Source organism: Canis lupus, chromosome 26 (genome assembly GCF_003254725.2).
Source record: "Canis lupus dingo isolate Sandy chromosome 26, ASM325472v2, whole genome shotgun sequence".
NCBI classification, from domain to species: Eukaryota; Metazoa; Chordata; class Mammalia; order Carnivora; family Canidae; genus Canis; species Canis lupus.
Genome location: NC_064268.1, coordinates 16,844,262 through 16,866,193, shown reverse-complemented (window position 1 = coordinate 16,866,193; position 21,932 = coordinate 16,844,262). Strand labels below are relative to the sequence as shown.

Sequence of the window (21,932 nt, the reverse complement as noted above, 5' to 3'; positions counted from 1 at the left end):
CGGGGCTCAGTGAGGGGACAGGACTGGCCCCAAGTCACACAGCAAGTAAACCCAGGACCTAACAACTATACTATCCCGCTCCTCACTCTGCAGAGCAGGCGGTAGCTGTCTGGACATCTGTTCCACACACACACACCCTGAGATTTCCTCCATGGCAAATGCGTTATCCTCAGGAAAGCCTCTCCTGACCTCCCCGGAGTCCACCAGGCCTCCTTAGAGCCTACCACAGGTCCCTGCATTTTTCCCTCCTAAAAGCATCACAATTTGTAACCATGTTATTGAAGGACTTTGTGTCTGTCTTCCCGCCAGGCTGGAAAACTCCGGGAGGACAGGAAGTGGGCAGACCCTGCTGGATGCTCACCCAACATCTATTCTCCTTTTTGTACAGAGCCTGCGTTTGTGTGGGACAGTTGGGTACCCAGCCAGGTCACTACCACCCCCAGGGTCCCCTCCAGCTAGAGATATGGGGTTCTGGCTTCTGAGATGACGGTGGGTACCTAATGGGGTGCAATAAATGCACGTTGAATGCAGGACTGTCGGGCCAGCTCTGGGTGTGCAGTTGGTCCTTGGGGAGTGCGCACCATCTGACCAGGCCCAAGAAGCAAAGACCGCCCGGCCACAGCTGCCCTTGCCTTGGAAATGCTTTTATTGGTTCCGAGAGAACAGGGCTGTGGCGAGCTGGGACGGGCAGAGAGCGAAGGAGGCGGCGAGAGGCTTTGCCCCGGGGCGGACATGCTGTGCGGGGGCTGCTGGCGGCTCCCTGGCCCACCCCGCCAGCAGCAGCTGGGTCCTTGGCACTTGGCGCCCGGCGCACCTCTGCCGGCTTGGCACTGGGGCCTCCTCGGTGGCGGGCGCCCCCCTTTCCAGTTGCAGGAGTTGTGAGTCTTTCACAGTGCGGAGGGGTGGGGGTCCGGGGTGCAGGCAGGCCCCGTCCGCCAGTCCATCCTGGGCTCTCGGCGGCTGCGGCGGGGCGACGCGAGCTCCGGCTCCTCTTCTCCCGCCCGGGAGCTTGGCAGTCCTGGAAGGGCCCCCGTGGCCTCAGCGGGACATCATCCGGACAAACTCTGGGAGGGCACAGGAGCACCGTCAGGCCCGTCAGGCCCGGGAGCTCAGGCGGCGCCTCCAAATCTCCCTCCCGGATCCGAGGCCGCGCCCCCTCCTCCCACGCCCCCCCCTCCCCAGGTGGCCGTCTCCAGCCCTTTGGCCTCTTTCCATCCATCTTGGGCCCCGCAGCTGGCGGGGGCGCTGTCTCAGCTACACAGCTGACCCCTCCAAAACCTCTTAGGGCTCCCTGCCAGAAAATATCCAATATCCTGATGAGGCCTCCCTGCCATGGCCCCAGCTGACGTCTTTCTCACTGCTCACCCCCATCCCTGAGCTCCAGCCACCAGATCGGATCACCCTTTCAGTGCAGCTGGCACCCTCCCCCTCCCTCCGCCTCTCAGCTTGGTCTGCAACCTGTCTCCTCTCTCTTCTCTTTCTTTTAACTAGATTTGACTATTTGGAGCAGTTTTAGGTTCACAGCAAAATTATGCAGGAAGTCCGGAGTTCCATTTAGACCCTGCCCCACACCTGCACAGCCTCCTCCACCATCAACATCCCGCACCCAGAGTGGGACTTTTGTTACAATCGATGAACCTACACTGATGTGTCATTATCACCCAGAGGCCACAGTAACATTCAGGTTCATCCTTGGTGCTGTTCATTCTATGGGTTGGGGCAAATGTATAATGATATGTATCTGCCGCTATCATATCATTCAGAATGGTCTCACTGCCCTAAAAATCCCCTGTGCTCCACCGGCTCATCCCTCTCTCCCCCTAAACTCCTGGCAACCACTGATCTTTTTACATCTCCTTAGTTTTGTCTTTTCAAGAATGTTATACGGTTGGAATCACACACTATGTAGCCTTTTCAGATTGGCTTCTTTCACTTAGTGATATGCACGGAAGATTTCTCCATGTCTCTTCATGGTTTGATAGCTCATTTCTTTATAGTGTGAATAATATTCCATTGTCACAGTTTAATCCACTCACCAACTGAAGGACATCTTGTTTGCTTCCAGGTTTTAGCAATTGTAATAAATAAAGCTGCTATAAACATCTGTGTGCAGGTTTCTATGTGGTTGGAAATTTTAATTCATTTGGGGAAATACCTCTTCCTCCTTGTTCACCTGGTGGCTCCTACTCATCTATTAGGGCTCTACTTATTTATAGCCTCCTCCAGGAAGCCTTCCCTAATCCCCCCTCTAGCTTGGCACAGATGCCCTTTCTGTACCCCACAGCTTGCTGTATTTCCCCCAAAACAACATGGACTATACTGTTGGCTTCTGCTTTCCTTGCTGGTCTCGGGCTTCTCGAGGCAGATCTTGACACACAGTAGGTGTACAACGTATGCTGGCAGAATAAATGGGGGGTGCTTGGCTTAAAGGGAAGGGCTGTCATCTGGGAGAGTGGGGGTGATACCAGGACATAGAACGACCTAAAAATTTCAGATCTGGTGGCAGCAAAGCCTTCTTTCCTTGTAGCCACCCACAATCACTTCAAACTTGGAGTCTACTTGCTCCCCAGAAAAGACCTCCCAACCTTCGTATTCTGGATTCAATCACACTCTGGCACATGTTTATCTTGACTTTCTGCTTAGAATGCAAGCTCATAGAGTACGAAGTCAATGTTTTACTGTATTTTTGCCCTGTCTCCCCTAGTTGTCTTGAATGGTATCATACAGTCTTATGTATGTAGTGGCTGAGATTCCAGATCTGGTGTATGATCCGGCTCTGCATCTTAATAGTTAGGCAATCTCAAGTAAGTCATATGAATTCTCTGAGCCTCCGTGTCGTCATCTGTAATGTGACACAATAATAGTGCAATCCAGAGAGTGAGAATCAAATGGGATAACATATGTAAGTATACTTAGTACAGTGGCTGGTATACAATACATGTATAATAAATGGTAACTATTATAATTATTACTGATTCCTTAAAAAAAAAACACTTTTACTGAGCATTAGTTATGTGCCAGGTGCTGAATTATGAGGAAATGTAGAGATAAAATGTTCTTCTCCAAAAGTTCCAACAAGCAGAGCTACAACTAGCACCCGAGGGACAGTGTGAAGAATGAGGGAGGGTAAGCCTGAGGTGCCATGAAAGCCCAGAAAAGAGGAATTTGGCCTAGGAACCAGCGAGGAAGTGCCAGAGGAAGTGGCCCCACTGCTGAGTCTTGAAGGATGAAGAGAATTTAATCCAGCTAAAGAACAGAATAAAAGGCATCTTGACAAAAAGAACAGTGCATTCAAACCAGAGCTTGGCAGGATCATGGACCACAAGTACAGGGGTATGGCTTTAAGGTGGAGTGTGAGTAAAAGAACAGCAGGAGCTGCAAATGGGGAGGTGATCTGTGGTCTGATCTCCAGGGACCTGAGTATAGATTGAGCAATGGGGTGCTCCAAAAATATCTACCATGGATGGATGCAGGAGTAGGTGGACAGATAAATGGGTAGAGATGGATGGATGGTTGGATGGATGGGTAGGTGGATATAGATGGGAAAGGATCCCACAAACAGATCAATGGAAGTGTGGGTAAATGTATAGGAAGATGGATGGAGATATATGAATGTATGAACATAGAGGTATAGATGTATGGATAGATAGAGGTACATGAGTAAATGGATGCATGGGTGAATGTACAGAAAAATGAATAGATACGTGGATAGATATGTAAGTGGATGAATAAATGCTAGGATGGATAATTGTTTAGAGATGAATGAGTGGTTAGACACCTGACACATAAAGAGATGCATGAATGAATGAACAGATGGAGAGAGAGATTTGGCAAGATGGATTGATGGATGGATGGGGTAGGAATGAATGGGAAGGTGGATTTGGAAGGTGGATTACAGGGGTGCATGGATGGAGGGGTAAGAGATGGAAGGGTGGGAGCATGGAAAGTTGGAATTTTGATGGATACACAGTTGGCCTGGCTTGGCTTCTCTTGTACATTCAAACCCCACCTACCTTCAAAGTCTACTCGTCCATCCCCATTGAGATCCACATCTCGGATAATTTCCTCTATGTCTCGATGTCCCACCTGATGGCCCAGGAGTTTCCTCATGGCCTCTCGCAACTCACTGGTGCTTATCTCTCCGTCACCATTGGTGTCAAACTAGAGAGGGCAGGGAGCAGAGAGGGGTAGCTCCAATGCCGGGAATGTAGAAGCAGATCCCAAGGTTGGGCTCTTTTTCCAGCCTCATTGTCCCCCAGCTCCAGAAACCCTTCTCTTTCCAAGCTCCTTCCCCTGGTACGTGATCCAGGGCTCAGGTTTCTCTTCAAGTAACCATCCTGGAGTTGGAATCCTAACAATCACCCCACCACCACCTCTGTCTGTCCAGGGCCCATTACTCACTTCTCGGAAAGCATCTCGAAGTTCCTTCACTCCAATCATATCTGCTGTTTCCGCCAGGAGTTTAGGTCCCATTAGCTCTACAAAGTCATCAAAATCCACATGGCCACCCACTGGAGACAGAGGAAAGGGCTAGGTCATTCATCCAACTACTCCCTCATCTCTAATTAGGCAAAGGAAGGCACTGTGAACCTCTCCTTGACCTATTCAGTGCCAGGTCGAGGGTACAACCAAAGGCCAAATGAGGACAGAGAAGTGACCATGGACAGGTGGTTTATCAAAGAATGGCTCAGGGAAGGGATGCCTGGGTGGCTCAGTGGTTGAGTGTCTGTCTGCCTTTGGCTCAGGTCATGATCCCAGGGTCCTGGGATTGAGTCCCACATCAGGCTCCTTGATGATCAGGAGCTTGCTTCTCCCTTTGCCTATGTCTCTGCCTCTCTCTCTGTGTATATCATGAATAAATAAATAAAATCTTTAAAAAAAAATTTTTTTTTTCAGAGACAGAGAGACAAAGACAAACAAGCAGAAAGGTAGAGAAAGCAGAAGTTAGGAGCATCTGGCCCATATGCCCCAGGGCTTACTCTTGTCCTGCAAAAGGAGGCTCACTCCAATAAGATCCCAAAGCAGGTAGGAGTGCTGGAGCAGTGACACACACCCCACCCCTTGCTCACAACACCTTTCAGCCACTGACTGACAAAACACCTGGCTTGGAGAGGCCAGGGCTCTAACCTCAAGATGGGCACAGTACACTAACTCCCAGAGCTGCCTGGAGGAATGAGATTCTCAATACTAGTGGTGCTAGCTGGCTTGAGAGTTCACCCCCTGTGGGCTCCTTCTCTTTGTGGCCTCACTTCCCTATTCCCTGTTGACCCTTCTCTTCACCTTCCAGAGAAACTGCTTGTACCCAAATCCTTGTCTCTGCGGTCTGCTTCTAGGAGAACCCAAACTAAGCCAGAGAATAACAAAGGAGTAATGGCTTCCCTTCTGTTCAACAGCCCCTGTAGGCCACATGCAGGGCTGTGTGGCAGGTACTCCCTCGCTGACTTTCTGTGCTCCTCTCATTTCACAGATTACAGCAGAGGAAACAGGCCCAGAGACTCTAAGCAGTTTGCTCCAGGTTATAGAAGCTGGCCCAGAGCTGAAATCAGCCTGTGTGACTGCAGAGGACTGCGAGGGTAGGAATGGGAAGGGCAGGTGGTGCCCAGGGGAGGGACTCACGGTTCATGTTGATCTGTTGGGACAGCTCAATGAGCTCCATCTCAGTAGGCATGTAACCCATGGTGCGCATGCAGTTGCCCAGGTCCCGGCAGTTGATGTAGCCGTCCTTGTCCTTATCAAATTCTCGGAAGGCCTCTCGGAGCTCTGAGAGAAAGAACAAAAGTGGGCACAGCTAGACAAAAGGATAAAAGTGGGACTTGTGAAGCCTCTGGGCAGAGGCAGCCCAAGCCCCACCCCCACCCCTGTCCCTGAGCCAGAGCCTAGAACTGCCAGGACTACACTCCCCTGATCCTCAGCGCCCCACAGACAATGCCCAGCCCTGTACCAGGCCACATTCCCAGAAGGCCAAGATGTCTCTGCCTCTCTTCACACCAGTATCCCTTCCCTCACCTTCCTGGACAGCTGAGCAACCCTTTCCCCTAAGGGGCTGGGTCTTACCTTCAATCTCCTCTGGCCGCAGTGATCTGTCCTGAAACAAAAGAATGTGTCCTATTAGCAGCTGTAAGGGGCCTAGAGGTCACAAAATGCCCAGGCTGGGGACTATACGAGGGACAACGAGCACACTGGGTGGAGGGAGGGCCAGCACACATCTTTGAGGGGGAAAGGTGCAGCCCACATCTCTCATAGACACAGAAGATGCCCAGGGACCCCAGAGCCCCATTCAACCTGCGTACAGAAACTCTGTGTCCCCATTCCAGACACCAGAATGTGTCAGAGGACAGAGTTGTTCTGGAGGCAAAACCCTGTAAATAAAGTGGAGTGGACGGGTTGCTGTGGGTTACAACAGAAGGAAGGCCTGCAAGGCAATGGGGAAAGGGCTGGAGGGACAGAAAGCCAGAACTGGACAGGCTGCCAGAGAGGGAGGGAGAGGAGGAGGAGGAGGAGCCAAGGGTGTGGAGGCAGAAGTAGGGCATCGCCCACCTTCTCCCACCAGACCCTCATCCTACCTCTTGCCTGTAATGGGACACGGCCTAGGACCCTGGGGGCTGCCGGTGCTGCTGGCTGCTGCCAGGGTCCAAAGCACACATCTCCAGCTTCGCGCAGAGCCCAGGTCTCCTTGGGGACTCAAGGAAACTCTGGGTCTAGGCATCTGGACAGATGGCAGAGAAGTCTCCAGAGAGCAGGCCCAGAGGATACATGGGGTAGACTCTGGCTAGTGAGGTGCCAGTCACCCCAGGCCTTCCCAGGAGGCAGACAGATCAGCATGAAATGGATGCCCAGCCGGACCTGTTCAGTAGGCCCCAAAGCTGGCACCCACAGCACATCCTCCCCACGTATCGCAGCTCTCTGACTTCTGGCAGGTAGAATGTGGCAGGGTGTGCCCACCCTGAGTGAGCACATACCAGATGCGGGCACACCCCTCCTGAACACAGACACGCAGGCGGGCCCCAGTGAGCATGAAGCATCTCAGCTGGGCACGCTGGCTGTTCTAGCCAAGGGGTCAAGGCAGCAAGAGACAGCTTTTGCCCACCCACTGCAAGCTGGCCCCATCGCAAGAGACCCTAGCTATGAAACTCAGAATTTTCTAGAAAGGGGCTGCTGAGCAACATCTCGTGAGACAACCAGGTGCACAGGACCTCAGGCTCAGAAGTGGCTAAATGTGACAGGACAGTGTTGACAGTGTACATGAGCTGTGAATGAGCAGGCTACACACTACCCCGTTCAGCATGTGGCATTTCTAGGTGAGGGCAGGATTCACTGAAGGTATGTGTATGTCTCCGCAAGATGATGGTATGGACTTCCACCATAAAACCTGTCACCGTGTACACTGCGAGTGTTGTCACTCCATTCCTAGTCACACTTGGATCTTGGGTGGCCAAAAATAATGATTTTTGCAAAACCCTGTACCCCCAATAAGTGAAGTGAGTAAATAGGTGAGTGTATGTGTGTACATACCCGTGCAGAGTGTATTCGCTAGGACAAATCACTCAGATATGAGTCCTTTCCCACTCTTCAAGCCTCAAGCAGCCTCTCTTTCTCCAGGACCCAGCTCTACAGGATTGGAGAGGAACAGGGTGCTACCCTACTGCAGCCTCCTCCCCTTCTTGCATAGCTGGAACCAGGGAGCAGGCAAGCCAGGTACCCCTTCTCGGTGTGCCTCTGGCAAAGTCCAGGTGGCCAGCCCTTGGATCACATGCTCCCCTTGTGGAGCATTTGGGGGTATGTGTAGAAGAGCCACAGGTGCACACCAATGTGTTAGGGAAACCGTGAGCACCATCCCCAGGGGTCAGACGGGAGGAGAGTACATGCACATACTAGCACATACTGTCTCCCCAACGTATGCGGTTTGGAAGAAGAGCTCAGCCTCCAGAGCCAGACAAACTCAAGTGCAAAGCCCAGAGTTGCTCCTTCCTAGCTGTGGGACCACAGGCAGGTCACTTCAGCATTCTGAGCCATGGTGTCCTCATCATAAAATAGGTTAATACCAGCACCCATGTTACCGGGCCTTTGCGAGCATCCCATGAGACAATATCTGTAAAGTATTTAGCATGTGGCATTCAACAAGTGGAACCCTCAAATGTTTGTATCTGTAACATCATCACCCTCCTCCTGTGACTGTTCAGATATCTGAAGGAGGCTGCCGGGATATAGTAGCTGCTTGCGGCTATTTAAATTGGAATAGGAAGCAAATGAAATGAACAATTCAGGTCCTCAGTTGTACTAGCCACTCTCAAGTGCTCAATAGCCACATGTGGCTGATGGCTACTATATCGGGCAGCATGGCTTGTAGAATATTTCCATCACTATAGGAAGTTCTCCCGGACAGGCCTGTGTATTCAGAACTGCTGTTAAGAGAACAGGGAGCCTTTGCATCAGACTTCCCGGGTTTGAATCCAACCTCTACACCCACTAGCTGTGATCTTGAACATGTTTATCTCTCCAACTCAGTTTCCTTATCTGTAAATGAGAGATGATAATAGGACTTACCTCTCAGAGCTGCTCTGAGCCTGACATGAGACAATGCACCAAAGCACTTAGCACAGAGCCTCACACAGAGTAAGTGCTCAAGAAGATAAGAAAGCAAACAAAAAAACATTAGCTGCTATGTTACTTCTTGCTGGTGGAGGTGGACTCACCAGTGCTTTGCAGCCATGGGTGGGAAATATGGAGGGTCAGAATCACACATTGAGGGGTTGGGGTGTATCCATGAGGGGACATGGCTTGCTTCATACAGAGCCCCTCTTCTTCCCAGCACCTCCTCATGCCCTCTGAAGCCAAGTCAAGTGCGGCTCCACTGGGGCCAACTTACGTACAGGCTGCCTGTTCTCAGCGAAGCCCTTGCGCAGGAAAATGCAGGCAGGGCCCAGCAGGTTGTGCATGACGGCACAGTTCTGGGCCAGCATCAAGAGCGGTCCCGGGAGCTCACCGCTGGCTGCCAGCCCCTCCTCGCTCGTCTGCACCACTGTCTGCACCACCGTGTAGCTGCTCTTCTCCTCCTGGCGCATCTTCAGCCAGCACCAAGCAAATACAAAAGAGAGGCAGGCTGTCATCTCCCTGCCCCATTGGCCCTCCTGGCCTCAGCCCAGCTCCTGGTCCTAGAAGGGGCTCTCCTCAAGGAGGAGACCCCTGAGAGTCAAACAGTGGGATTCGGAGAGCTCTCAGGATGATGGGAGGCAGGAGCCAAATTGGCTCAACAGATGGAGTCTCTGATCCTTGATTGAAACGGATGCTCCAGGGAGAGCTGGGGATGACACCCATTGTGTGGGACGTGTGCACACACATGCTCACGACACATCCACATGTACAGAATCACACACTCACGTGAATGTGGGAGCTTAGAGACAAGGAGGCGGACAGAGGCTTCTGCTCCAACCAATGGGAAGCACTCACTCAGAGACTAATGAGTACTGGCCTTGCCACTTGCTCCCAAATGGACTTCCGGCCCTGCCCCCCTGCTGGACCCCACCAGAAGGCAGTGGGGACCGTCAGAGCTGGGAACACACAGAACAGGTTCAGATAGGCTGCTGGACCAGCAAGTGCACACACAGAGGCCTAGCTAACACAGCTGAGCAGGTAGGGTAGGAGGGAAGCCTAGGGCAAAATGGAGACTATAGATTCCCTCTGAAGGGGCAGTATTACTTAATTCAGCCTAATGTTTCCAGATCTTCTGATTTTATGCTCTGCCTGGGCCAAGCAAAGCCCATCTGTGGATCAGATTCTTCCCAATTTGCAGCCTCAAGACTAGACACTCTCTGCCCCCCAGCAGCTCTCCTTCTTCCCCCTCCCGTCTCTGGCTCCCTGCCCAGCCCAGCTTGCCCGACCTCTAGAGGCTGAGGCAGGGGCCCTCTCTGCTTACCGAATATAGCTGTGCTCCCAGGCCCTGGCCCTCCCCTCCTCCTCCCCGATGGTTCCCATGCAGCTATAAAAAGTCAGCACTGCCCACAGACCATCCCCTTAGGACAACAGCAGCATCTAGTCACAACATTCTATTCCACCCTGGCCTCCCCAGGATGCCCAAGGCCCCCCAGGATCCAGGACAGGGCACTCTGCCTTCAGTCCTGAGCTTGGATGCCTCCTCTCAGTGTGAGGATTTGGAGGCAAATCTTCCCAAGGAGAAACAGAGCAGCTATAACTTGCAGGGCTGTCTTTGCCCTAGAACCCCAGAGCTGCATACCCTACTCTTGTATCCTGCTGTACTACACTTCTGCCAGACTCCTCCAGCTCGCAGAAGGACATGGCCAGAAGATCCTGTGACCCAGGGGGCAGCTTGTCCTGCCAGGCTGAGAAGCAGAACAAGTTCCCCCAGGCTTACCTCACCCTCCCTCTCCTCTTGTGTGTCTTCTCCCCAAAGCCCCACACTCTGGGGCTACAGACTGGACTCCCTTCCAACTTCCTAAGCCTCTTCTAGTCTGAGAGGGAGGAGCAGTATCCTGGTTCAGACCCGGAGTGAAGGTCCTCAGCACAAGGCCCAAGTTCAGTGACTGCAATAAGGGTGGGTCTTTGGTTGTCTCGGAACTTGACAAATGTTTAACAGTCCAAGGGCCATTCTGGTTTGATGACTAAAAGAGGTCAGAGCCTCAGCCATACTTGCACAGGCTTCTAGGACCCAGGCTAGAAGGCTTGCAGGTTCTGCAAGGGCGGAACCCGGGAGACTTTCCTCACTGGGAGGCTAGCCCAGAGGAAGCCCAAGAGTAGAGAGCGGCTGGACCCCAAGAAATAATCTCCCGAGCTATGTGTAGAGAATCAGCCTTTTTGTTTCTGGCTGAGCCTCGCACACTTGGCTCACAGTGAGCACAAGCCAGGAGGGAGGAGGCAGCAGGCAGCACAGAACTCTGAGAGGCAATTTAGTACACTGGCTCTGGGCTCAAACAGTCTTGGGGACACATTCTGTCTCTGCCGCTTGCTTGCTATGTGACCTTGGGCAGGTGACTTCACTCCTCTGTGCTCTAGTTTCCTTCTCTGTCCAGCGGGAATAAACTCAGGATCCTTGTGAGAAATAAATGAGCTATTGCATAGTGCCTGGAGCATGGTAAGAGCCGAATACATGGAGTTGCCATGGGGATGAGAATGACGGTGATGACGATGATGACGATGGTGGAGATGCAACATAAGAGATGCAGGGAGCCAGAAGGCATTTACTTCTGGCTCCAGAGGAAGTGGGAGCATATTTGCCAATCAGGGAAGAACTGAGAAGGGATGGAGAAGAACGCGTTCCCACAAAGGAGGCACCAGTGGTGGCTGGGGAATTTCCACTCCATCTCTTTATCATAATACTGCCTGGCACCAAGTTGCCAGGAGGCTGCTGTTCTTCCCTGGCCAATGATAGCACCTGACAGCCTAGTCCTGTCCTGCACAGAGCCCGGAGCAGGCTGCCTCTCCCCCTTCCTGGCTCCCTGGCTACCACACTTGGGAAGCCAAGTGGGCAGTGGCCCATAGGCTCACAATATCTCCTGGCACCAAAGGGACAGCTCCCAAGTGTAGCATGGCAACAGGGTCAGCTGGCCTCATGACCTAACAGCTTTCTAACAAGGCAAGCTATCCAAGAGAAGGCAAGTCAAAGCTCTCTCTCCTTGAAGGTATTCAGTGAGGGCTTGGCAAGGTGGGGGCCAGAATCACTGCAGTGAGTGGGGACCCAGGCACCCTGTAAGGTCATATGTGGGAATCTCTGAATAACACTCCTGACAGCAGGGGAAAGAAAGGCAGCCTCTCATGGAGGCAAAAAATTAAATAAAATAAAAAATAAAATAAAATAAAATAAAATAAAATAAAATAAAATAAAAAATAAAATAAAATAAAATAAAATAAAATAAAATAAAATAAAATAAAATAAAATACCAAACTATGGACCGGCATTGCAAAAATCTCAACTCCGCTTCCACTCGGCTGTATGACTTTAGGAAAGCTCTTAGCTCTTAAATCCAGCTCCTTTCTCTACAAAATAGCCAAGAGAACTACTTGGTGGAAAAGAGCAAATGAAATCAAAGAGGATGGGTATGTTGGAGCTGTTTAGAAGAAAGCAATTATTACTATTACAAAAAAACATGAAATTAAATGCGGTAAGTTTTATTGTCTTTTACCTTATTCCATGGACTCAAAACAAAACCTCTCCTATTTTCCTTTACCCCCCTTTCTCTGGACACCCAGAGTGGAAAAATTAGGATCATGATGACAGTAATACTAGCTGCCATTTATTGAGGACTTTGTTCCAGGCAGTGTGCGCAGCACTTTATTTGCTTTTAACAATCACTTTAGGAGGTAAATACTAGTATTCCCACTTGGTGGACAGGGGAACTCAGGCCCAGAGAGGTCAAGTAACTCACCCAAGGTCACATAGCTGGAAAGAAAAGATATGAGAAGTGTGGTTCGTAAGCACTCTGCTGTTGGGGAGATGGGTGAGGTGGGGCAGAGGGATAATGCTTGCTCTTAAATTCACCTCTTTAGGTTCTGGACAGAACCCCAGGGAGGGGGGAGGGAAGCTTTCACCCTGTGGTTCTCTAGACTAATTCGGGTCAATTTCTGCTTCTCTGCAACAGCACAGAGGCCACCTCTGATGCCAAAGACTCCCCTAAGATGACAGATGATGTGGGCTGTATGCAAAGAAGAAACAGTCAACCCTGGGAAGGATCCAAGGGACCAGTGAAGATTAAAGGGAATTTGATATGAGCAGCTTAACTAAATGAGGAAGACGATGAGCAGAAAAGCCTAAAATGTCCTAAATTAAGAGACGATTGAACCGACCCAGGAGGTAGTACGGGGTTAGGGACAGACATGCCATTAGTTACCCCAAGACCTTGGGTAAGTCACTTTACCCTGAATGGTAATCAAGTTCCTTGTCTGGAAAAAGACAGAACTGGAGGAAAACATCCCTATCATTCCTTCTTCCTTTAAATAATATCCACGAGTTTCTTTTCTGGCCTGACTACAGAGGGCCAGAAATACAGGCAGAGCCCACGTGCAGCAAAACCCTATAGATGTAAGCCCAGCTTTGCATAAAAAAATGTTTTGGAGGTGATGATTTGCTTTCCAAAAGGAATTCTTGCAAAAGGATATTATCCTGGTGTATAAGCAATAAATCCACGACAAAAAGCTACTTACAGACACCTTTGCTCAACATCCTATTTCTCAGTGAAAACAATTCAGGGCCCCGAACCAGCCTGGTCCTAATTGAGATTCTCTGACCCGATTCAAGAATTATTGAGGGGAGCAAGGCATACCCCATTAGCAATGGGATCTACTTCAAAACCCACAAGTCTGAAGGCTTAGAGACCAGCAGAGAGAGGGCCAGAGACTCAAAGAGATGAATGAGCCCCCAGCTCCACAGCTGGGAAGGAGCCTCAGTAGCAGCAGGCTCAAAAGCCCAGCTCAACCTTCTTCCGATCCAGCAGCCCCCAAGGGGGTCCATCCACTCACATTCTATGGACCTGTGCTTTTCATTTTATGGCTCAGGAACTACGTGGTTTCTTTCCCGAATCTTATGCTAATTCCCAAACACAGCCCCCGGTCCCCATGCAGCTGTAAGTCCCAACTTCAGCTCAGAGCCTGAGACACAGAAAACGGGGATCAGAGGGAATCTGGAGGGAGGAACAGGGAAGCAGCTCTAGACAGAACCCATGGAAAGGGTAGCAAGCTTCAGATGCCCACCGCCTCCATCCCCAACTCTGGGACACATGGCAAGATGCCCCCCTCCCCTTCCCCAGGACTTGGAAACTCCAGAAACATACCTTCCTTGAGAGATTTCTCAGTGGAGACTTGACACAGTTGCCCATCCTAAGCTGAGGCAGCCCCTCTCAGGATCCCCGGGTCCATGAAGGAGGCTTCTGGGGCCTAAGAGACCTTAGTCCCTGTCACGGCCAAACCCCAGCCTCCCTCTGCCTGCGCAGTTCTTCCTCCTGGCCCGTTCTGAGCCCGCTCTCTTGCGCGCGTGCTCTCTTACTCGTCTGCCTGCTCCTGCTCTCTGATTTTTTTTTTTTTGGTGGATTGTGTGTGTGTTTGTGTGTGTGGGTTTAACTTTCTGGACACTTTCTTAAGGAGATGAAGGCAGAAGGGGAGAGGAGAGTGCAGGGTACAGAGAAAATCGCCTGGAGAGCTGATGGCAGAGGGTAGCAAGCTAGGGAAGGCTCCGATCATCTACATCAGATTAGAGCTCAGTCCTCTCTCCGGTTCATTTCCCTTCCCTCAGCCCCTCCTCTCCCGCTGCCAAATCTGCAGGGAGATTGCTTCGGGGAGGGGGGCCCAGAATGGCAGCTGCAGCTGGGAATTAGGCCAGCAGACCCAGAAGGGGAAGCAGGCTAGTTTGGGCCACCAAAGCCAGGTTGCCTCCCAGCTCCAGCCATGTGCATGCATTCACACACACACACACACACACACACACACACACACACATCTGCACACACATACATATGCAAGCACTCAGAGACAGACACACATCCTAATTGCCCCCTGGCAATCCCAGCTGGATTGAGAGCAGGCAGTTCCAGTTGAGGGCCTGGAAGATCTTGTGACGTCCCCATCACGCTCCATTTTTCACACTTGCTTCGTCACTGAAATGGGATGAGGCTCCAGGGCTGGAAGCGCAAGCTGAGCCAACAGCAGCGAGCGGATCCTTCTGCTCCCTTTGCTATGTGGAGTCTCTCCGACCCAAGAGACCGCGGTGAGGGGAGCATGATGGAGGCAGTGCTGGCGCACAGGCTGTGATGGAGGGCTGCCAACCCTCTAACAATCCTCTGCCTAATCCTGAGCGAGGATCTTTCAAGGTTTCCTTGGGGTGCAAAGCAGAGAGGCCACCCTTTGCTAAGTGGTCTTCACGGTCCCACGACTGGAACTTTTTAGGTGAGCGGCTCTTCCTCGTCCTGGTGGGTTCCAGGTTTGATGTGGACTCATCTGGAGCTTCAGATGTCACATTCAAGACCTACAGACGGAGCCAGAGGACCCAAGAGCGGAAGTGTCCCCGAATCCTTGCCGCCAGCTTCTCCCAGCAGGGGGCACCAGAGAGGATGGGAAGCCTAACTCTCCCCGCCCCTGATGCAACAACCCTTGCACGAGGCACTGGAAGAGTTTTCAGTCCAGAGAGGCTGCTTTCCCAGGGACGTTTGATCCAGCTAGAGTGGCTGGTCAGAAGTCCCATTAGGGGAGTGGGCGGGGCACTGCCCAGGAGGTGCCACAGGCTGGCTCCCAGGGAGCCGGGGGAGGAAGTCCCTGGATAGCTCTTGACGTCTGTGCTGCTGCTGACGACGGAACAGTTTAATCAGGGAAGTTACTCAGCAGCCTTGTTTGGGCCAAACCTCCAAAGGGGGTATGAGAAGGGGGGGCAGCCCCTGAGGGCAAAGGGAGGAGCCTGGGGAGGTGTTGATGCTCAAAGGGCAGGAAAGACACCAGGGAGATGAAACCGAAGAGTGAGCAGCCAACATAAGTGCCTTCTCCAAAGACACGTTCGTTCCTCCACAGGAAAGCATCAAGCAGCCTTTCTGTGGGGCGGGGAGTCAGGGTTATGAGACTCAGGTGCATGAGAAGGGTCTACAGGCCTGGGGTTGAGTCGTGCCTCTGCTGCCAGCTTCTGACTTCTCACATTCTAGAGCTTCTGTTTCCTTGCCTGGAAAAAGGGGGTTTCCCCGTATCTTGCTTATAAAGCAGATGTGGGCAAGTACCCGACACATAATAGATACTTAATGAGTAAGAAATAGTATCATTTGTCCAGGGTTTGTGTGCCAGGCACTGTGCCTGGCTCTGGGAATGCTGTGGGGAACAAGATAAAGCATGGTACCTGCTTTCAGGGAGTTCATGTTCTAGCAGGCAGGCAAGAGCTATTAAAGAGCTATGAATGCACTTACTGAATCACGTTTCAGGTAAATGCTACAAAAGGGAAAACACAAAACCTCTGAGAATGTGAGACAGAGGAATCTGACTTAGTCTGGGGGGATGAGAAAAGAGTTGGAAGATGAAATCTAGTAAATCAACTATCTGCAGACTCTTGACAAGCTGGGGCTCACCAGGGACCCCAGAGGGGAGCTGGGTTAGGTTCCAGGTACAAACCCAATTTATATTAACTACCTGGGCAGATATAGGGAAAGGCAGCACAGTGTCAAGTGAGAGTCTCAATGCTAGCTGCAGATGGTTCTGATTTAATAGGTGTAGATGAGCTCCAGGCACTGGTGGTGTTTAGTGCTCCAGGAATTCTAATCTGCAGTCAGCGTTGAGGACCACTGACACAGACGCTAAGAGCTTAGAATGCAGGGGCAGACAGACCTGGGTTCCAATGTTGCCCTGCTGCCTAGCAAACTCTATGACCTTGAGGACTTGTGAATCCTTCTGAACCTCAGTTTCTTTTAAAATGGGTACACTAGGGATCCCTGGGTGGCGCAGCGGTTTGGCGCCTGCCTTTGGCCCAGGGCGCGATCCTGGAGACCCAGGATCGAGTCCCACATCGGGCTCCCGGTGCATGGAGCCTGCTTCTCACTCTGCCTGTGTCTCTGCCTCTCTCTCTCTCTCTCTCTGTGACTATCATAAATAAATAAAAATTGAAAAAAAAATATTAAAATGGGTACACTAATAACCCTTTCCTCCTAGGGCTGTTGTGAGGAGTTAATGAGATAATATATGTAAAGGGTTTGGCACAGTGCCAGGCACCTAGAAGGTGCCCCCTTCCCTGGCCCAGCATTAGTCTTAAAGGGCCAGCTGTGCCGGCCTTGCCAGACTCAGCAGAACACCCACTCAGTCAGACCTGGTGACTCCTGCCCCCTGCAGGCCAGCCCAGAGCACAGCACCCGCTTGCCGACCTTGGAATATGCCTGTCCTTGGAGGCAGGAGAGGAGACAGCAAGACCAGGCCCCTGTGGAAAAGTCAATAAATCTCATCCTTTTTTACAGGACAGGATGCTGACCCTAGCTTGAAGCAGCAAGGGATCCAGGGATTCAAACTCAGAGCTTTAAAAAAAAAAAAACTCAGAGCTTTGCTAGAGCTATTTGGGGCTGGGCAGGTTAGGCCGTGGTGCTCCTGGGTGACTGGAATAACTGGTGATCTATAGGAGGCAGGTGGCTTGACCTTTAGAAGAAATTTCCTTTTGCATATGTATATATGTATATATATATATATATATATATATATATATATATATACACACACACACACATATATACTTTTTTTTTTTTTTTTTATTTTTGAACTTTTTTTTTTTTTTTTTAAGGGCCAACAGGTAGGGGCTTCTCTAAGGAGCAAAGCACATTGCCCAGCCCCACCTTCCCTCTTCACCCCTGTGGCCACAACCCTTGGACTTCCAGAAGCCTACACTATGAGTTCTGGAATGCAGTAACAAGATCAGAGGGATGAGAAGGATAAACCCACTGCTGATTATTCCTGATTAAGAGGGAGGCTGGCCTCCAGCCCTGATCGGTTCTATCACCAGCATTTGAACTTGGATGACAGCCCAGTGTGAACAGGCTCAGGGAAAGCTGGGTCATAACCTGAGAGGTGCTTTGTGGATGCTTCTGACAAATTGGAAACATTCTTATGGGGATGCCTGGGTGGCTCAGTGGTTGAGTGTTTGCCTTTAGCTCAGGGTGTGATCCCAGGGCCCCAGGATCAAGTCCCACATCAGGCTCCCTGCATGGAGCCTGCTTCTCCCTCTGCCTGTGTCTCTGCCTGCCTCTCTGTGTCTCTCATGAATAAATAAAATCTTTAAAAAAAACCACTTTTATGTGACTTCCCACTCAACTCATTCTTTAGAGATCATAGTCCTGCCACTTACTTACTCTGTGGCCCTTGGACAAGCCACTTCCCCTCTCTCAAGACTGTTTCCTCATCTCTAAAATGGGGGGTGATAATGCCAACCTTTACTGGTTGTTGAGAAGATACTTAGGCAATTGTTTAGTGAGCTCTTGGCTGAGGTCTCAAGCCCCTTGTTCCTTCCCCCAAACAGCAAAGGCAAACGCAGCTGTCTTGGAGGACTCTACAGGATTGATATCAACCCCAAGCTGACCTTCTCTTTCCTTTTCCCCAGGCGCCAGGGGAAAGGCAATGAGGGCTCCCACTCTCTCAGAGAGCAGTAGGGAGAGACTTGACAGGAGTGAATGATATACATAGCCCTCATCCTAGAAAAACAGGCCTAGTCTGATTGAATCCATTATGACCCAAAACTTCATGGTCTCACGCCCTCATCTAAACTATAGGAACTAAAGAAACTCTGCAGAGCAGAGGCTGGAGATACTGGTCATTCGCCCATTAGATACTGTGTTCTTGTTATGTGCAAAGCAGTTTGGGAATTGGGCTAATTTATTCAAGTTAGAAGAGATGTCTTTAGAGCTAGAAAAAGGGGAAGGATGGAACAGAGATGCAGGCTTTATACACATCTGACTTCTCTACAAGGGGTCTTAGAGTAAGGAACTTAGAGTAAGGAGCAGAAAAACTGTTCTTAAAATAGTTTTATAAGGGGATGCTTGGGTGGCTCAGTGGTTGAGGATCTGCTTTCAGCTCAGGTCGTGATCCCAGGGTCCTAGGATCAAGTACCACATTGGGCTCCTCGTGGGGAGCCTGCTTCTCCCTCTGCCTATGTCTCTGCCTCTCTCTATGTGTCTCTCATGAATAAATACATAAAACCTTTAAAAAAAAAGAATCCTGATTCCTGTTCCCCTAATGTAGGACCTATCTTGGACCCTTCAGTGTCACTTTGAGCCCTAGCTCTCCTTGACTCTATTACAAATGAAAAGAAGATTCAGGACAGCACTTGGTAGTTAATTGACAGCAACAAGAATAACTATTACGGATGAAGCCCTTGCTCTGCACCATGCACTGGCCAAAATCTGTACATATCTTCATGTCCCATTTAATCCCCCCCAAGCCCAGTGAGGTACTATGATTTTCTTTATTTCGTAGATAAAGAAACAGAGGCTTAATGAGGTTAAGCAATTCAGTTAAGGTTAAAAATATATATAGAACTTGGGAGACATGAGAAATAGACCTTCCCAGGACTATATTTTGTCCTAAATAGATTCTATCTGAATGTTTCTGTATTCAGAATTCCATGTCTCTTCTCTTGGTCCTGGTCCTGAATCTAAGGACAGAAATCTCATTGCAAAGAGAAAGGATGGAAAGACTAATTCTCCACTGTCTCAGGAGACTGGAGACTCTGACCCAAAAGTCCGAGGCTGGGTTCGGTTGTCATTGCTGTTGCTGTTCAAGCAGATGCCTAGAGCTGTCAGCAGGAAGCCCAAACTGAATGTGCTGAGCTTTACAGAAAAAGTCTGCATCTCCAGAAGCAAGAGCTTCCAGAGGGAGGTAGTAAATATTTGATGGGACCTTCCAGCTCTTCCTGACTCAAGTGACCCTGGTGACATTTCAGAACATTGGGCTGGAGGATAGTCCTCATTAATGACTAAGAAAGTAGGAGAAGGGAGAAGGAAGAAAAGGAGGTAGCTGAAATGCTCTGAGCTCACAAAGGCCCATGCAGGCAAATTCTGTGAGACTGGAAAAAGAAGAGACTCTTTTTCTAGTGAAGTCATATTAGCAACAAAATAAATAGCCAGAAAGTGAGTGATTCTGGGCCAGTGAACTACCCTTACAAATTACTACATTGTAAGCTCCCAAACAGCCAGAACTCCAGCTATCTTGTCCACTGGTGTCTCCGCAGTACCCATAAATGCCTGGGTAAAGTAGGTGCCCCCAAATATTTGATAAATGTTTGACTAGATGTCACTGATTCCACAACCCAGACTCACTCCATTGACCACTGCCTGGGACACTCTATGTCTCCCACCTAATACATAAGCCACCGCAGTGAACTTCCACCTCAATATGTCGCTGCACTAATTCTCAAAGCTCTGCATCCAAATCTCTACTCTGGAGAACTGCTTTCAGCTAACGCGGCTAACGAGGGCTCCCCACAGGAACAAAGCCACACACTGCTGCCCTATCACACCACACAGCAGCCCCGTGCAACCCAAATCCACGTGCAGCTACCTTCATGTCAGACCTCCCCTGGCCTCAGCTGCCACGGAGTAGTATTTTGAAAAAGAATGTGCAGATCTGAAGCAGAACACACACGGCCTCCTTGGAATTCTGATCCAGCATGGCAAGTCAGAAGCTTAAAACGGCTTCTCTCCACTACATCCTAACACAGAAACACCCAGGGCCCCTTCTTCCTCCACACACAACGAAAACTCTCCCACCAGACCTCTGCATCACATCCCTCTCTGGCTGCCGCAGAACAGTCTCAACGCTGTGCCAATAAGTTTGAATTAATTATGGGCTCAGACTAGAGGAAACCCTGGCTTTGCTTGGGAGTTCACAGGTTCCTCTCTGCGAACCTCTCTCCCCGGCAGCACGGCCCAAACTGTAGACCTGCACTCGAGGACAGCTGCTCAGCTGCCCAGGACCCTTGAGAGAAAAGCCTACAGGAAACAAGAGTAGCCACTAGTGACTCCTTAGTGACCTTTCTAACCTTAGAAGGCACATCAACTTAGGCTGGGGTGTTATTCCATGTCCTACGACCTGACAACTGCCCAACTGCCATCCTAATGGTATCCATCCCTGGAATGACAATCTCCTTAAAACACCCCAAAGTTCCCATTTGAGCTATAGCTCTGTGTAGCCCCTCCATGCCTACCCAGACACTTCTCTTTTCTTGTATTTTTGAGTCTCCATTCGGCTCTCCTAACTTTTCCCAGGTCTCCGGGGCCACCACAGCCCACGACTAGCGTCCCCCATCCCCAAGCAAGGCTGTGTGCCCCGAGGTGGCCATTCTTGAGTCTCAGACCCCAACCCCCTTGCTCCTTTAGGTCGCTCACTGGCAGTCTTGGCTAGAGACCAGAGGAGTGAATTTGGCGCCACCTGCTCGGAGCACCCCTCCCGACCCCTGCAGATCTCCAGACGGTTTGCGGCGGTCGTTCCCCTCCAGGGCTGGCCTATTCGGCAGGTGGAGGGCGGCGAGGCGCGGGTACCTCGCCCAGAAGAGGCCCGGAGCGTGGACAGCGCTCAGGGTGCTGAATCAGGCACGGGGGAGGAGGAGTGCCGGCCAGGGCGCAGGGCTGCGGGAGGACTACGGGGAGCGAGACCGGGGGCCGCGGGCAGCGGCAGGAGGGCTGTGGGCGCGCAGCCGTGCAGGGTCCCGAGCGCCTTTCCCGGGAGCGCGGGCGGGAGGCGCGGCCCTTACCTGGCCGAAGGCGGAGCTGAGCATGGGGCGCAGCTGGTGGAGGAACGGGTCTGCCTCGGACGCGGAGGCTGGAGCGGAGTCGCCGCGACCCGGGGCTCGCAGCGAGCCCCGGAGGCCGAGCGCCGGGGACAGCCCCCGTTCCTCCCCATCCCGCCCGCGGGCCGGCGGCAGCGGCGACGGCGGCGAAGGTCGGGACGCCGCGGCCGGCAGCGCCTCCCGGGGCCTGCAGTGCGCCTGGGGGAGCCCGCGCCTGCTCCCCCGCGCGCCCTCCTCTCGCGGCGCCGGCCGGCACAGGGGCCTCCGCGAACTGGGGTCCCCGGACGGCGGCGGCGTGCCTGGGCTGGTGCCAGGCAGCCGGCGGCCAGGCAACCCTGGCTCCCGGGCAGGGCCGTGGCGGGGAACCCGGCTGCCCCCGCTCGCCGCCGCCTTCAGCAGCGACGTCTTGGACTCGCTTTTGGCGATGTGCGAGCTCATCGCGGCGGGGCCCGCGCTCGCATGGCCCGGCGGGGGCGGCGCGGTGCGGCGCTGCGCGGGGCCCCCGGCGGGCAGAGAGCGGGGCGCCCGGCGGGAGCCAAGCCCGAGGACGCGCTGGAGGCGGGCGCCGTCCCCCGGCCGCTTAAATGCGGCCCCGTCGCCGCCGCCCATGTGACAGCGCAGCCTCTACGCCCGGAGCCCCGAGCTTCCCGGCGGCTGGCGGTGCGGATCTGGGGGGGCCGCCGGCTGTCCCCGGAGAGCC

The 21,932-nt window shown here is 51.9% G+C and overlaps 1 protein-coding gene across 4 annotated transcripts; it reads right to left on the bottom strand.

The window, feature by feature from the left end:
• Positions 1 to 628: 628 nt before the first annotated feature.
• Positions 629 to 21,914, bottom strand: CABP1 (calcium binding protein 1). Of its 4 annotated transcripts, none has more exons than XM_049101487.1 (7): positions 21,197 to 21,914; positions 8,871 to 9,062; positions 6,055 to 6,085; positions 5,617 to 5,760; positions 4,402 to 4,511; positions 4,014 to 4,161; positions 629 to 1,064 (listed from the first exon to the last, which is right to left on the bottom strand). In XM_049101487.1, exons 1-7 carry the CDS (start codon positions 21,839 to 21,841, stop codon positions 1,039 to 1,041), a joined length of 1,296 nt encoding a protein of 431 aa, XP_048957444.1. In that variant the 5' UTR covers positions 21,842 to 21,914; the 3' UTR covers positions 629 to 1,038. The 4 variants fall into 4 exon arrangements, with proteins under 4 accessions (XP_048957444.1, XP_025329998.1, XP_025329996.3 ...); XM_025474213.3 differs by lacking the exon at positions 21,197 to 21,914 and adding an exon at positions 13,779 to 15,334; XM_025474211.3 differs by lacking the exon at positions 8,871 to 9,062 and having other exon boundaries at positions 21,197 to 21,908.
• Positions 21,915 to 21,932: the final 18 nt, after the last annotated feature.

Excerpts from the sequence above, each read along its gene's own strand:
- CABP1 (XM_049101487.1), bottom strand. The coding sequence starts at position 21,841 with ATGGGCGGCGGCGACGGGGCCGCATTTAAGCGGCCGGGGGACGGCGCC. Across the intron at positions 4,512-5,616 it reads CCAACAGATCAACATGAACC|TGGGTGGCCATGTGGATTTT; the intron begins GTGAGTCCCTCC and ends CTCTGTCTCCAG. Across the intron at positions 1,065-4,013 it reads TGGACGAGTAGACTTTGAAG|AGTTTGTCCGGATGATGTCC; the intron begins GTAGGTGGGGTT and ends GTGCCCTCCCAG.